Genomic DNA, 16323 nt, shown 5'->3' with positions numbered 1-16323 from the left:
AGTTTGAAATTCAGAGTCAGGGGTTATAGAAAGCTTCAAGCGGTATTATGACGGTGTCATGGTTATATCCGTATGTAGGGATGCCGTTGCAGGGGTTCCTGGTAAGGTTATGGGGCTTCATAACTTTTAATGTTTTATGATGGGGTCATGATGAAAAGATAGAAACCGAAATTGCCATCGACGTGTACAATATTCATTTTATCAAATACGGGTCTCTGTAATATATTTCAAATCATTCGGTGCAAGAGATGGCTCTCATTATAGCACAAAGGTTAAAAGGCTAATAATGAAGACCCCTATGTAAGGAGTTGGCGCACGTCACGTGTAAGCAAGACAGCTTGTGATTGAATGCATTGATCGCCTTTGCAACCATCGGTTCTTCATCTCGTCCAATTGATTCCGCTTGTATCAAGCGAGAATGCACAGGATATATATTGAATGGCGTCTCTAATGGCCTCCAGCTAATCTTAGAACTGCTTTGTCAACCATCTCTCCGCCGAGTCCGAGGCATCTCGTTCCGCGCCGTCCCCGTCTCGGCCTCCGTATTCATCCTTATTAACGACAACCCTTCAGTCTTGCCTCAGCGCCCAAATGGTCCATCCGAGACCCGAACCCGGGCCCAGCGCCCCGGCCGAGACGTTTGCCCAGACGAGCATTGAGCTCACGCTCGACGATAGCGACGAGGAGGATCTCCGTTCGATTGTTGGTAGTGGGAGCGACGTATACGAGTTGCGCGAGAGGGACATAAGCAGAGATCGAAATGGTAGTGCGATATGGGATGCTGAAGCTGGCGACGACGAAGACGACGCGGACCGTCCTCTCGTGGCAGGCCGTTCACGAAGTCCCGGATCTGTGGCAAGCTTCCAGCTATATACTCCAGACGAAGAACAGACGGTTCGGCGGAAGTTTGATCGCAAGCTTGTCTTGTTCGTAGCTCTGCTTTATATGCTGAGCTTTATCGACCGGTCGAGTACGAATTGAGTAGTATACTTTCCACGCGAACACAAAAACTGACAAAGGGTGCAGATATCGGTAATGCTCGAATAGCAGGCATGGATGAAGACCTTCAGTCCAATCCGCCCCGTGAAGAATGGTATGAGTGGGCATTGACGTCTTTCTACATCACTTATATCGCCTTTGAATGGATGTCGTTGCTGTGGAAGATCATTCCTGCGCACATTTTTGTGTCCATGATAGTCTTGACCTGGGGTCTCATGGCGTCTCTTCAGGCCGTCGCCACGTCTTATCCCATGCTTATTGTGCTGCGCGCTGCATTGGGCATTGGCGAAGCAGGTTTTACTGGTATTCCGTTTTACTTGAGCTTTTTCTTCAAACGGGAAGAGCTTGCATTCCGGACTGCTATTTTTGTATCTGGTATGTCAGTCTTATTTCCATATATAGGGTTACATTGTTGAGCTTGTGACTAACTATACCAGCTGCACCTTTGGCCACGACGTTTGCTTCCACCCTCGCCTGGCTCATCGTCAAGTTTGCTTCGTATGGGCCCATCGCTCCCTGGCGTCTTCTCTTCATCATAGAGGGTTTCCCATCTGTGATTGCCTCTGTGGTCGCATGGAACGTCATCCCAGACTCACCTCAAACCGCCTCCTATCTAACCAAGCGCGAGAAGAAAGTTGCTCGTCTGCGTCTCCGCAGCGAACAAGCCACATCTACGTCTTCAGACTCCAAGCCTACGTCTGGTCTCAAGGGCCGCGATGTTCTCGCCATCTTCCGTGATCCCGTAGCTTGGATCACTGCCACCATGTTCTTCCTCACCAACATGGCTTACTCGTCCCTCCCCGTGTTCCTCCCCAAGGTCCTTACTGAGATGGGCCATGATGCCCACACCTCCCAGGCCCTCAGTGCCCCCCCTTATTTAGCCGCTTTTGTTATTGTTCTCTTCACAGCCCACATGTCTGATCGTTTGCGAACTCGCACCATACCTATAATCTTTCATGCTCTCGCATCGTCCAGCGGCTACGCTATACTCGCCCTGGCTAAACCTCTAAACTTGCCTAACTTTATACGATATATGGCCGTATACCCTGCCGCGATAGGCTTCTTCAATGTCGTTACTCTCACCGTCACCTGGAGTATTAACAACCAGTCCAGCCAGAGTCGTCAAGGAGGAGGATTTGTTCTTCTTCAGCTTGTCGGTCAGTGTGGTCCGCTCGTGGGCACCAGACTGTACCCAGATCGTGATGCTCCTTATTATGCGACGGGGATGAGCACTTGTGCAGCGGCAATGCTCGGCGTTTCCATACTAGCGTATGCTCTTCGCTTTTACCTGAAGTATCAGAATCGTAAGTTCGACCAGGCCGAGAATGAGCATTTGGAGGAAGGTGATGAAGTAGAGGAAGAAGGCCTCGTCGGTTCCGGGAGACGAAAACAGATCGGTGTCTCTTTTCGATATATGTTATGAGATAATTGTAATTCCTTATATGAGACAGTTTCGTACCGATTTACGCACCGATCCAAACTTATTATAAAGAAAGACTCAATTAGTGATTGCAATTTCTACCTCTTGCTAACTTGTTGATAACAACTTCTTTCCCTTCACCTGCTTCTCTGTTCCGAAAGGATGCAGTAATATCACACTATCCCCGGTCTATTTCCCAAAGTGCATCCATTCGGGAGCTTGATATTTGTCAACACCAGCCTTCCACCAGGATTTGGCTCCACGGATGCTTTTTTCCATTGAAAAGGTTGTGAAACCTTTCTCATGCTTGCCTTTGATCGCGTCGCCAGGTTTGAGTTTACGTCGCAATTCTTTCCAAATCGAATACTGTTTCTTTTGCTCTTTTTGTTGTCGCTTGATGCTCTCACGAGCTTGGCGAAGTTTGTCACAGCTGTTGCGGCAGATGTTGTGCGCCAGCTTCTTAACTTCAACGCGGGACCGCTTGACGCCAGCAGAGATGCTTCGAAGGGAGATGGCGGATGCTTTTCTTTTCTTAGACTTGATGATTTGAGGTAGCCTTACTGATGGGCTAGGACTTTCTGAGTGGAATCTGTCCGCCAGGTAATCGAATCTGGTATGGGCTGTCACTCTTTTCAATGGTTGCGTCTCGAGGCTCTTGATAGAGCCTCTTTCACTCTCGTTGCTGACCTCACTATTGTGCGGGGCTAAGTTTTTCAACGCCAAATCTTCAGAGCTCGAAGAGACTTCAAACCGGTGGTACGAGGGTGTCGGTAAACGTTGTAGCTTCCCGATAGCTGTTGCGGCTTCCGTCAATGTCTTGTAGGCGCTTCCTTGACTTACAGCCCTAGAATAACCAGACGAGCTAGATGATGACCGGAGGCCCGATAAACGATCGTTGGTGAGGCTGTATCTCTTCAGGTCGCCAAGATTCGACAAGGCCATGTGAGAATCTGGTGGTGAAGGCACACATGGAGATCGAACGATATCTTCAGGGTAAGAAGAAGATGTGCTTCTTGCACCTTGTTGGCCAGACTTGTGCATGGGCGCGGGTATGCACATAGGTTCTGGGGAGGGCGTTTGAGATCGAAGATGCCTGATGTTTTGCTTTACCATTTGCAGAAGAGAGACTTCTCCGTCTGCAACAACTGGAGATAGTGCCCGTTTGGTGAATTGCTCTGTGGAGAGTTCGTCTGACTGTGCTTTCTCATGGAATTGATCATGACGAAGGCCCGGCATAAGTGTGCCATTTTGAAAAAATGTTTGATTGCTGGTAGTTTTCGATTTCAATCGTACTATTTCTGCGTCGATCCCAGAAGGAGGAAGTTGGATGTTTGATGTAACATCTCGCTAAGATGTTTCGGGCCTGGTGTTCTCAGAAGCCCCAGGCTTCTGTCGTAGAACCGGGATTCGCTTTTTGACTTTGAGGTCACTTTTTGAGGGGCTTGAGACTGTCTGGTTGTCGTATGAGCAGTTGGCAGCTTCGGTAGAGAGCGTGTGCGGACGGGGGCGGACGGGGAGAGTGAAGTTAAAATTCATGATGAAGCGGATGCTTGTTATTATTTTGACGCCAAAAAGAAACTAAATGCTGATGGCTTATCGAGATTGACGGATGGAACGTGAAGTAAGAGAAATGAAGTTGGAGATGTAAGAAGCAAAACGTCAATGGAATTGGAGTATTTTGACGTTGCAACTGCCTTGAGTGAAGGGGGAGAGAGAAAGTATAAGAGGCAAGCACGAAGCTAAGATTCTGGGGGCAGGATTGTTCCTCCCTTACTCTCAGAAAGTCATGACTTAGTAGGTACTACCTAGGTATATCCTGCGATAGCCTCCAATATTCAAATACCAAAAAGATGCTATGGATTGCAGCATCCATCAACTATTTATCAATCAGTAGATGCATTGGAACACCAAAAAGACGAATTGGAAGGCGTTGGGATTGCTCCCGCCAGGGCTTGAACCTGAGACCTTCGCATCACTGAATATTCAGATTGAAGTATTAGTACGACGCTCTAACCAACTGAGCTACGGAAGCCATCCAATTCGTTGGAATCCAAGCCGGTTTCCAGCATATAGAGACATAATTCAAGTGTGCACAAACTAAAGCATAGATCATTGACAAGTCTTTAGGGTTACAGAAAAGATGTCCGTTAAAGCCATATGAGATGAAATTATTAGGTCATTTTATGTCATTTAGACTATACTCTTTAGACTATTTATTTCTGTACCCTAAGACTTAGGGGGTTAATGTTTCTGCTACCCAGTAGCAAGTATAACAAAATGATGTCTGTATCCAATTGATGTCGACTAATTAATTATAGATAATAATGAATGATCTGGCTAAAATCGATTATTAGTATCCTCCTCAAAATCACATTCCTACTCAACACTAGGCAGCTAAGAAATATTATCAACTCCCTATAGCATCGAGTCAACATCTCTTCCATCTCAGAATCACTTCGGATCTCGAACACAGTTAGTGCATTTGGCACAGGTGAAATGAGTCACCGAATGTCCAAGGCTATCGGGTCCTGTTGGAGATTTCTGGTGGAGAAGATGAGCTGAGCCCTTTTCAATTTCTGGCCATCCAAAGATGTTGAGGGGAACACATCGGTTCTCGAATCTGACAGGTTGTTGCTCATTAGTCTCTCTACAGTCACTCAATGGTTTTGTAAAGAAGAAATACTCACGTAGCAAGACGGCAGATAATCTCAGGCTCAGAAAAGACTGAGCCAACATGGTTCTGGAGCTTGCCGTTCAGTTCAGTGCAAGTGTACTCGAGCTCTGGCTGGTACTCGAAACATGGAGGTCCCCAATTCTCACCACGGCAGAAGTAAACCTGCAAATTTGTTAATAGTTGCAGATAAATCAATGGTAACATAATCATACAGATCCGGGTTTTCGATCTCCATCGCTGTTCTCTTGTGGTGTAGTGCCGAGACGAGACTTGATGAGTTTGGGTTCAATGGGCTTGTAGTTGGGTGCGCCTCTTTCTGACAGAGGAGAGGACCACATGTCAACAGAGGCAGAAAGGCCCTGAGAGGCAAAGAATGATAGAACAGCAAGAGCCAGGGAAGACTTCATATTGAAGGTTATGTCTGGTTGAGCTTGGGAGTGTAGGGTGCTATGGTAGAATGAATTGGTAGAGCAGATTCGATAGTCAGTGTATTAATGTTGTTGAGCTTCTACAATGGGATGTACTTGAATGACAGTGGCTTCAACCTTCTTATATTAACTTTCGGCACACCCATCACCGTTTATAATTAAGAATAAAGATAGAGAGGAGTAACTAACCAGGTATGACGCGGAGACCCTCGTGATGAAAATGGCTAATGCGATGCTACTGCATCTATTGTCGTAAAATCAATGGTGTCGCGTCAGCTCTGGCCAGTCGCAGACGTATTCATCATTGTGAGGGTATAGCTCATGTTGATCCAGAGATGCATTCATTCATTCAGTGAGCGCCTCGTCAGCCCATACTCAGATTCCCCATAGAAACTAACCAAAACTGCCGTAAGTTGATGCGGTCATGCCCGTGATTCGATCTCGGCCCATCGGGGCGTTCAAGGAAATGCTGTCAACCTGCAGATGCAGATGCAGATGCATATGGTGCTTACATCATGTAAACAAACGGTATTACCGGCCTGAGGCGCTCGCTGGTGTGACTCTCGTGTCTGCTGGTCAACTGTTTACCTAGGAGAGAAATGCGCAGCGTTGACAGTAGCGGTCTCGCTCCATTTGGATTCCCACGTTGTGCATTGCATCACGGGATACTATGCGAGGCGGCGATTTGCTAAGGTCGGATCAAATCTGATGCACATTCAATTCTGTGTTTTCTGTGAAGCTGTAATGCATGCGCCGCGTCAAGCCGCTGGATCGGCCAACGTGCATTCACTGATCGGCCTGGACTGACGTAAATGGCAGAAGCAGAGATACAATATCCTGATGTAAGAGTATTCTGATAATGCTCGTATCCAGATTTACGTATTTAGAAATAGGATCAATGGCTGACTACAGCTTGCATTAATAGTCAACTGTTTTGCTGTTTATCAGCTGGTATTGAGGCCATAAGTGGCATCGGCATTGAGCCGGACCCGGAAACGGGACGGAGACACGGCTGAACTCCACAAGACGGGAATTGCCTAAACAGGAAATCACACATTTATCCGCATTCACGGGGGACTTTGGATACGACGAGGCCAATATCATTTCTGTTAGTAGCTAGTAGCATATACGGATATCAATGTGATACCTCGAGCATAGAATCCCTCAACCAAGTACTGCATTGTAAATGGCCTCAATATCCCGGCACTGTCTTAGCCTTCGGAGGAGATCCATGCACGAGAAGGCAAATTTGGACAGGAAAGGCGAGCTTCCCATGAATCGAGACCAATCTCTAACAGGGAAATATGCTTTGGTTTTCGAGTGCACAACATAATTCTACCTAGTAGCCCATCGCATCTCCCGGCCGATAGCCACCCGATCGAAAAAACAATATGCACTGCTCCTCGTGGCACAGCAGCAGTCGCTCTGCATGCATCAAGGCTACCAGAACCCGACCTTTCTTCTTTCTCTTACTTTTTTTACTCTATCGGAAAAAAAGTATCACATGCCCACCATCATGTGCATCAGACGATCCAGGCAATATCTCAGACTCGTAGTAAGAAGGCAAACAGATACGAGATAGTGCAACGGCGGTGATAGATTCCGTAACCAACACAACATTTACGATTCTCTCACAAGAGAGACATGTTACTCTTGTTGCCCCAGAATTTGAGGCGGTGTAGTTGAGTTTGACAATCACGCGATATCTCTCCGAGGGCAAGTGGTAGAGATGAAGGATCATAATGGCCACAACAGCAAAATTGAATCTTGGCATAAGCGTCTTCTCATGACTTCCATTGCTTAGCCTGAGTTTTCTCTTACTTTGTCGTTACTGTTGTTAATTTGGAGGCTCAAGAGATTTTGTGCGAGGAGATATCGCACCAAGTAGAGAGAGACAGGAATTTGACGTGGACATTTGCAACAACCAGTATCAAATCATAGATATCCTTGGGCTTCGATAGTGCTGTTTCTTCCACAACCCATATTTTCCTTTCAAAGCCCAAAATATAGCTTGTCTTGATAGCATAACGATATAGGCATCGGTGAATTCTCCGCTTTGAATAAATTGCATTATGTTTCGGCGTTATGATGGAGATCGTAGCTGCCCAACCTTTCACTATATACAATGAGACAGATCCGCTCATCTTTGCCTTCTCTCTTAATCAAACGAGTCACACAAGATCTCACATCAAAAATTGATGGGTTTTAGTAGAGATCCAACACTGAGTACGTACATCAATCTTCCTATCCATCCTCTTAGACTAACATCATATGGCTACCCAAGAGATTGACCAATAGCTAATTGCTTTCATTTTAGACAGAACTGCGTTCCGAAATATACGAGGCAACAGAAACTCGGCAGAATACAGGTATTGACTCTTGAAAGAGGAAGAGGTTGTCGGGAAAAGATAGGACCATGAAAGCTATCATCCATACTTGGACAAGTCTGACAATGCTGAGCCGGTTATTACACAGTTGATCACACACAGTCTAAACTAGTCTTGGCGTCATCCGCAGATTAGAAATACCGCCACACTGGGCCCAGACAAGTCAGACTACAAGTATCTGTTATCCGTTATGGCTGTACAGTGCTTGAACTAATCTACTCTTCCGCGTTATGCTGGGTGGAGATCACGAAAGCCCCCCGTTATTGAAAAGAGAAGCATGTCTACTTCAACTCGGGTGAGGAATTTCTTGCATTCATTCATTCATTTTTATTGATCACACAAACGAATGACTGGTAAATTCAATTCTTGAGACATATTTTCTCACTTGATTCGCACTATAAAAATGGTAGAATCAACCATGGATTTGACCAATCGTCCTCGGACTCGCCAAAGAGCGTATAAGAAACCACCAACTCTTGACGTTCCTGACATTGACCAAGATGCTGCTGAAAGGAAAAGAGTCCTAAATGTGCTGGCTCAAAGGAGATATCGTAAGTTACTCTTATCAATTTCGGAGATTTTGTAAAAGCAATTTCTAACAACTCTACAGGTGAAAAGAAGCGACTGAGTCGTCTCAAAGCCAAGTCGACTGGCAACGATGTGACTCAAAATCCAGACCCTGAACCAGAACCATCCCCCAGCATTGATGAAGAGTCATTCGGGGACGATATCATTGAAATTCCCAGAACATCACAGAACAATGCACAGTTCAGCAGCCAAGCGGCCAACATGACCATGCCAGTAACCACCGGAGATGCTGCTGACATGTTGGCCGGGCTTGATTTCAGTCTGACATCGTGGAGTCCCCTTTCAGAAATGGTGCTTCCATCTATTTTACCAGATGTCAGCGTTCTCCCAGAATTCTTATGCGAACAAGGTACCGGCGATGAAGCATCAACAGGAACTTCTACTGGACTACCGACAGAGTTTGGCGGACCTGACCTGGCAACATTCCTCGACACACCATTCAGTTCGTCGCCTACTACCTCAACAGAGAGCTTCCCTGACAGCTATAACCTCCCTGTGCTACAACTCGCACTGCTCAAGGGCGTTATACGGATCGCGGATCGCCTCAACTGTAAGCAAGGTCTATGGGATCTTGACGGGAATTCAGCTTTTGTCACAGGCGTTGCCACACCAGCAGCTTTGCTCCCTGCAAACTGGCAGCCTACTCCTTTGCAAACCTCGTTACCGCACCATCCAGTGTTTGACCTTCTTCCATGGCCAGGCGTCCGAAACCGCGCCATTTCCATTTTATCATTACCTGACGAGTTGCGGCCACCGCGGGCACGGGGCGAGTTGGCATGTGTCAACTTTGCATACGACCTGGAAGACACGGCTGAGGGAGTTCGGATCCATGGTGAAGATCCGTATGATCCCGGAAGCTGGGAACTTGGACAGATTGCATTTGAGAGATGGTGGTTCCTGTTCGACAATACCATCATCAACACAAGTAATCGATGGCGTAGGGCGAGGGGGGCACCACCATTGCTTCGTAGTAATGGCGAGAATTCTAGTAAGAACTCGAGTTCCACTACATCACCAGCCATGAGTGTTTAGCCACCCAGTTCTCAGTATTTTTGTTTTGTTATTTACACTCAAGCAAGCATTGTTCATAGGATACTTTGGTATAAACTAGAAGAAACTCAATCAAAAGAACGAATACGAGTTTGTTGTCTCGCGTGAATACAGGGTAGCGTACTAGGCATTGACTCGCACGCAGACCGGTCTGACAATGACGCCCACCAGCGGCTCAGCGTGGAGAGATTTAGGCATGATTGGTAAAGCTACTGGACCCTTGTTCTGAAGCAGGGGACAGAATGGCTGCAAACATCAAGCAGAGTGGGATGTTTTGCACCACCCGAACCATACAGAGGCCATCATGACTGCAGTTTGCGTGGCTCAGTGCATGAGCAGACAACTATCCAGTATGTACCTAGTACCTAGCTTCAGTGTTGATTATCTTGTTACATAGCATGTCTCTTGACCGAAAGATCAGTTACCTAGCCTACAGAGTACCACCGGTCCAGACAAGCATGACGGATCCATTCCATTCATCGTGACTCGTCCATGACTCTTCCACTGGGCTGAACAATATCTGAGCTTAAAAAATATTGGGGAGAGGTACCTTGGTAGCAGGCCAGGGGCCCTGTCTTAGCGGCAGCCTCACTGTCTCCATGCTGAGCTCCCCCGACCGCCCGAGTCTCTCGGCCTCCGGTACCCGGTAACGGCGCTGGAGACAAAAGCCAGTGTCGCCATATCGAACCAATCGGCAGTCAGTATACCAACATCGGAGGTCAAAACGGAACCCCACTGGGGGAGTTTCTGGAGGAAGGAGGGGCACTTTGGAGGCCAGGAGAGAAATTTAGGAAAGATGAGCCCGGTAGAAGGAACGAACAAACGTGGGACGCTTTTCTCACCGGACTTGATTCTCTTTCTTTCTTTCTTTCTTTCTTTCTTTCTCTCCTCTACTTCTTCTCTCTTACCTTTGTCATTTGTCCCTCGATATATAAAAAATCTACCATTCCATTGTACCACTGGAAAACAGTTTCTCGTCGGCTTAAACCTTGGCGTCTCTCAAACCCCGGTTCACCTGCTGCTGCTTCTCATTCAACAGATTGAGAGAGGTTCATTGAAACGTTGATCAATTAAACAAAGATCATCGCTTTCACCGCTCGTCTGGAGTTGCAGCGCAAACAACAACAAAAAACAGCATTTTCTGTCCTATTAGAACAATAAATACTCTTGTAAGTTGCCGTCAACTTCATCTCAGCCAATGCTTCCAAACCAATTTCTCTTTGCTAATAGATGGGTTCCTGGTCATAGTTTCCGTTGCAGTTCCCCTCCCCCACATCTCCCCAGATTACAATCAAGCTTCGACCCGCCACGACCATCGCCCTACGCCGCCTTTTTTTATATTGTTCATTCTGCTTAATTCCTGGGCAAAATAAAACCACGAGTCGTTATCCAGGCCTCAGATATAAGAAAATCTCTCGCAGATTACCTCAATCATGCATATCAAGGATATGCTCAACGATGCCGAGAGGAGCGGCCAGCCCTCCTTCTCATTCGAGTACTTCCCTCCCAAGACCGCCCAAGGTGTCCAGAACCTTTACGATCGTATGGATCGCATGTATAACCTAGGTCCCAAGTTTATCGATATTACATGGGGTGCTGGTGGCCGTATTGCTGAGCTTACCTGTGAGATGGTTCTCCAGGCTCAAGCTGTTTACGGTCTCGAGACCTGTATGCACCTGACTTGCACTGATATGGGCGTTGAGAAGGTCAACGACGCTCTACTCAAGGCATACAAGGCCGGCTGCACCAACATTCTTGCCCTTCGCGGCGACCCCCCTCGAGCTCAAGACAAGTGGGAGGCTGCCGACGGAGGCTTCCAGTATGCCCGCGATCTTGTCAAGCACATCCGCAATACCTACGGCAACCATTTCGATATTGGCGTTGCAGGTTACCCAGAGGGTTCCGACGACAACAAGAACGAGGACGAACTACTCGACCACCTCAAGGAGAAGGTCGATATGGGCGCCACCTTCATTGTCACCCAGATGTTCTACGATGCCGATAACTTTATTCGATGGGTGAAGCGTGTCCGTGAGCGTGGTATCACCATCCCTATCCTTCCCGGTATCATGCCAATTGCAACCTACGCAAGCTTCCTCCGACGAGCCAACCACATGCAAGCCAAAATCCCACAGGAGTGGCTCGACGCCCTGGAGCCCGTAAAGAATGACGATGTTGCTGTCCGAAACATTGGAAAGACCCTAGTTGCCAATATGTGTAGGAAGTTGCTCGCCAACGGCATCCATCACCTTCACTTTTACACCATGAACCTTGCCCAGGCGACACGAATGCTACTGGAGGAGCTCCAATGGGCCCCTAGTGCTGATCGACCTCTACAGCATGCCCTCCCTTGGAAGCAGTCGAAGGGACTTGGCCGCCGCGAAGAGGACGTCCGTCCCATCTTCTGGCGGAACCGCAACAAGTCCTATGTCATTCGCACGCAAGATTGGGACGAGTTTCCTAACGGTAGATGGGGTGATTCTCGCTCTCCCGCTTTTGGTGAGCTGGATGCCTATGGCATTGGCTTGACAGGTTCCAACGAGGCGAACCGAAAGAAATGGGGCGAACCCAAGGCTATTCAAGACATTGCTGAACTTTTTGTCTCTTACCTCAACAACAAGATCGAGTCCCTACCATGGAGTGAATCGCCTCTCACTACTGAAGCTGATGAGATTAGAGACGACCTCATCGAACTGAACAAGCGAGGACTCTTGACCATCAACTCGCAACCTGCTGTCAACGGTGTCAAGTCCTCTCATCCCATTCACGGCTGGGGTCCTGACAACGGCTACGTCTACCAAAAGTCGTACCTCGAGTTGCTTGTTCACCCTGGTGTTTTCGACAAGATGATCTCGCGCATTGAGAACCACCCTGACCTGACCTACTACGCTGTTACCAAGGATGGCGAACTTCGATCCAACGTCACTTCTGACGGCCCCAATGCTGTCACCTGGGGTGTGTTCCCTGGTAAGGAGATTGTTCAGCCAACCATTGTCGAGAGCATTAGTTTCCTCGCATGGAAGGATGAGGCATTCCGACTGGGTGTTGACTGGGCGCACTGTTACGACATCAGCTCCCCCAGTCGTGCTCTTCTTGAAGGCGTCATGAATGACTGGTACCTGGTCAATATTGGTAAGCATTCTAGATTTTCAACGAACTAATTCAACTGAGACTAACTAATTATACAGTTAATAACGATTTCCACGACAACAAAACCATCTTCGAGCTTCTTAAGGGACTCGAGGTTAATGACTTGACGACTCCCGCGACTCCTCTCTCCGAGCCTGTCGCTAACGGCGCCGTCGATACCGAGCCCATTGCTAATGGTACTGCCGTCACTGCCGCTGCGAACTAAATGCTCACTCGCAACACATGGATGCATCGGGTTGTAAATATACACCGCACCTGACCCTGATTGCATCTCTGCCACAGCTTCATGGCGCCCAGAAACATTCTGGACGTTGCTGTGCCTTTCTTTCCAATTTTAACGATATGATTTCTTTCTTTTTTTTTGATTTTGATTTTCGGGTTTGGGTAATAGCATCACCACGGTTTCTTTTTCAACAAAAAGTTACCAGGGATACGGGGGCAGCATTTTAAAAAGGCGCACGATACAGATAAAATCACCCGGCGGGCGCAGACGACTTTATGTTTTGGGGGCTTGCTTTGCTTGTTCTATATCTCAACGATACCCCGCCAGCAAGGCCTTATGGATGGATGAATGCATGATTGAATTTTGGTTTTTTCTCGGTCGGTTATTTTCGCTCTCCAGAATAGGGGAAAGCGATCCAAAGAGAGTGGAGGAAATGGAACAAGGAATCTTGGGAGCGCAACTCGCACTGGTAGTTCAAAGCAACTATCAGCCATCGCAGTTGTCTAGAGCCAACAATTGACTTGATATCTAGCCCTTGTTGGGCTATGATCACCTCCCATAACTGAAATCTCTGTGAGAACTGTGCCTTGCCTAGTGACTCGGATGAAGTGTCCAGAATACATGGGGACCCAGCTGCCCGTTCATATTTACGCACAGGGTTACTATAGCCCAACATGAAGTATCCTGCCCCTGGACCGTTTTGTATACAAACATTGCTGTCCCTCTTCACCATACATCCTCATCCGCCAACTCATAGTCCATGTTCACTGCCCTATCCTCGCGCTGGGGCTCAGCACTTCTCTCTCGTTTAGGCTGATCATCAAAACCCGCCATGGCGTCATCTTCCTTGTCGTCTCCGTCGTCGCCCGGGACATAATCGTTGCTTCTTGTCTTGATAGGCGGCAGAGGTGTATTCACCCATGCAAGATCTAGGCGGCCCTCAACACCGGGCAGACCCTTGCCATGAATGCTGTAGTAGAACTTCTCTGCCGTTTTGCGGTCCTGAAAAGAGACGTGTGTGATTTCAGGGCCTGTGTCAACTGACTCAAACTCGCCCAGGTTCTGTCAAATTTGTTAGCAGCATGCTTTATAATCACAAAGGGGGATTAACATACAAGGAGGAAGTGGCGCAGCATCTCGTCCTTGTCAGGCGCCGTGAAATCCACGCCTTTGATAGCGAGCTTCTTGGGTCGATTGTCGATGGAGTATTGCGCGTAAGCCGCGTGCATGTTTCCTCCGCTTCCGCCTCCACGGCCCCTGTAACCTCCCCTCCCTCTGGGAGCGAAGCCTCGACCACGGTAAGTTCCTCGGCCACGGTAACCACCGCGAGGAGGCCAGGATGAACTGGGCTCCTCTTCGGCTTCGGGGTCGAGACCAAGTAGCGTGGCTTCTCGCTGGAGAGCTGCAAGTTTGGCACGCAGCATACTTGTTCCTGAGGAACTTCCTTCTTCTTGGCCTTTCTTGCCAGCGAGTTTTGCTTGGAGTTTCTCGTTCTCCTCGCGGTGACGTGCGAGGAGTTCGTGGTGCTGTTTTTCTATCTCAACACGCTTTTGCTCTATCTCAGCACGCTTGGCCTCGCGCTCATGGTGTTTTCGTTGCTCCTCCTCTTGTCTTCGCTGAAACTCCTCCATGTCGATTTCTGGCTCTTGCTCATCTTCTTCTGTCGCCATTGGATCACCGGACCAGTTTCCACCTTGCAGTGGTGCCGATGGCGGTAACGCGTCAATCTTGTCTTTGTACCAGAAAACTTTCACAAATCGGTTGTCGAATATCACTTTTGGTGACTGATATGCTGCATTGGCTGACCCCCATTTGTCGTACTTGACAATTGCCAGGTGCTTGTACGGTTGCATAGAAATCTCTTGAATATTGCCGAACTGAGAAAAAAACTCGCGTACTTGATCCTCGCTGAAGCTCTCCTCGGGTATATTCTCAATAACGATGGTACTCTTGGATCGATCATGGTTGGGCCCGTCTGCAGAAAAAGGAGCTCGCGCACCGCCCTTCTTAGAGCCACGGCCGCGACGACCTCCTCGTCCACCACGGCCAGCATCAGGCGGAAATGACCAAGGATTCATGGGATTGGATGCGTTTGCTAACATGGCGAATGGATCGTTCGGGTTGTACTCTACCAAAAATGCGTTAGTTGAACGATCAAGAGGATATCGCCGAATAGACTTACCATCGTTGCCAGAAGGCATAAATATCGACTCGTTTCCATGGTCGTATGGACATGTGCTCCCGCGAGAACAGAATCCTTTGGTATCGAAATCGCGGCATCGACCTCTTTTCCGCGACTGATTCTTACCGCCAAAGCCCTGTTGCGGAAAGTTGGGCATCCCTGGGTAGGGTGCTCCCATAGAACTCATCTGTAGAAAAGCCTCCATGACTTTGGGATCGAAGGGCATATCTGGTCGCGGAGGTAGGTTGTTCATGAACCCACCAGCATGTCCTCCCCTCATATCATCGCCTCGTCCTCCACGCCCGCCTCGACGAGCTTGTTTCTGTGCGCGACCATCCTGATTAAAGGCTTCGTACCCATATTGAGGATCGTATTCTTCGCGATCGTGATAGCCTCTCTTTTTCGATCCGTTTGGCGGCGTGGTCTCGGCGAACGGTTGTTGTATCGTTCCTTGCTTGACGCCAATCTTTGGAGCTGGAGGAGCGCCAGGGAGGTATGATTTATATGCGATAGCTTGGAAAACGTCGTCGAGAAAGGCTTTTGGATCTGCATTATTGTTCGGCAGTTAGTCTTACAGCTTCTGGTATTATGCAATGGTCAATTGCTTCACAAACCAGTGACATTACGCACCTTCGCTCAAAAAATCGGGGATTTCTTGTTCGCAGAGCTTCCGTACCGCGTCTGCGTCGCCATCGTGTTTTAGAAGAGCAATGACGTACTCAGCGAGGACATCGGCATCGGCATCAGAACTGTTTTATGAGTGTTAGCACAGTCTTTGACGCGAGCGTTGCTCGAGGAAACCAGGTGACGGACGTATCTTCAATGCGCTGCACAATCCATGCCTTGAGTAAGGGCGCATCTTCTTCGGGGAACAACATGGTTCAAACGACGCGACTATTTGGACAGGCTTCTATCTGGAATGCGTCCAGCAATGTCGACTTTGTATGTCGGGTCAGTGTTGCGAGGTCGAGGTTGGGATTTTTTGGGACCCGGCGGCCGGGGTCTTGCGTCGTCACAAGCTAATTTGGAGAAACGGTCAAGGTCTAGCAACTGCAAAGGGATTTATACAACTTTGAATGATAATAAAGAAGAAAAACAAAACAGACATGGATGAAATCGATTAAGCATGGTGGATGTTGTGCAAGCCACCGAAAGTTTAGAAGCTATTTAATGCGTGCTGCAGCTATCTACTTTTTCGAACCCGCCTGCCACTGCTGCCTTC

The 16323-nt window shown here is 48.1% G+C and overlaps 6 protein-coding genes and 1 non-coding gene across 7 annotated transcripts; 3 read left to right on the top strand and 4 right to left on the bottom strand.

The window, feature by feature from the left end:
- Positions 1-591: 591 nt before the first annotated feature.
- On the top strand, positions 592-2422 carry FGSG_09568 (uncharacterized protein; the record flags this gene model as incomplete). The annotated part of the gene is made up of 3 exons (XM_011329841.1): positions 592-970; positions 1027-1374; positions 1437-2422. The coding sequence occupies 3 exons, from the start codon at positions 592-594 to the stop codon at positions 2420-2422; spliced, it is 1713 nt and encodes a 570-aa protein (XP_011328143.1).
- A 186-nt stretch (positions 2423-2608) lies between these two features.
- FGSG_09569 (uncharacterized protein) lies at positions 2609-3655 on the bottom strand (the record flags this gene model as incomplete). Its single annotated transcript, XM_011329840.1, has 1 exon — positions 2609-3655. One exon carries the CDS (start codon positions 3653-3655, stop codon positions 2609-2611), a length of 1047 nt encoding a protein of 348 aa, XP_011328142.1.
- Positions 3656-4356: 701 nt separating this feature from the next.
- On the bottom strand, positions 4357-4451 carry FGSG_20738. The gene has a single exon. It is a non-coding gene; the product is annotated as a tRNA-Ile (tRNA).
- Positions 4452-4870: 419 nt separating this feature from the next.
- On the bottom strand, positions 4871-5500 carry FGSG_09570 (uncharacterized protein; the record flags this gene model as incomplete). The annotated part of the gene is made up of 3 exons (XM_011329839.1): positions 4871-5039; positions 5107-5255; positions 5306-5500. 3 exons carry the CDS (start codon positions 5498-5500, stop codon positions 4871-4873), a joined length of 513 nt encoding a protein of 170 aa, XP_011328141.1.
- A 2826-nt stretch (positions 5501-8326) lies between these two features.
- FGSG_09571 (uncharacterized protein) lies at positions 8327-9528 on the top strand (the record flags this gene model as incomplete). Its single annotated transcript, XM_011329838.1, has 2 exons — positions 8327-8459; positions 8519-9528. 2 exons carry the CDS (start codon positions 8327-8329, stop codon positions 9526-9528), a joined length of 1143 nt encoding a protein of 380 aa, XP_011328140.1.
- A 1466-nt stretch (positions 9529-10994) lies between these two features.
- Positions 10995-12901, top strand: FGSG_09572 (methylenetetrahydrofolate reductase 1; the record flags this gene model as incomplete). The annotated part of the gene is made up of 2 exons (XM_011329837.1): positions 10995-12678; positions 12735-12901. The coding sequence occupies 2 exons, from the start codon at positions 10995-10997 to the stop codon at positions 12899-12901; spliced, it is 1851 nt and encodes a 616-aa protein (XP_011328139.1).
- Positions 12902-13645: 744 nt separating this feature from the next.
- On the bottom strand, positions 13646-15979 carry FGSG_09573 (uncharacterized protein; the record flags this gene model as incomplete). Its single annotated transcript, XM_011329836.1, has 5 exons — positions 13646-13981; positions 14035-15047; positions 15102-15647; positions 15732-15850; positions 15915-15979. The coding sequence occupies 5 exons, from the start codon at positions 15977-15979 to the stop codon at positions 13646-13648; spliced, it is 2079 nt and encodes a 692-aa protein (XP_011328138.1).
- Between the last annotated feature and the right edge of the window lie 344 nt (positions 15980-16323).

Source organism: Fusarium graminearum, chromosome 4 (genome assembly GCF_000240135.3).
Source record: "Fusarium graminearum PH-1 chromosome 4, whole genome shotgun sequence".
NCBI lineage: Eukaryota > Fungi > Ascomycota > Sordariomycetes > Hypocreales > Nectriaceae > Fusarium > Fusarium graminearum.
The sequence above is the reverse complement of the archived record's forward strand: the minus strand, read 5'-3'. Positions and strand labels throughout refer to the sequence as shown.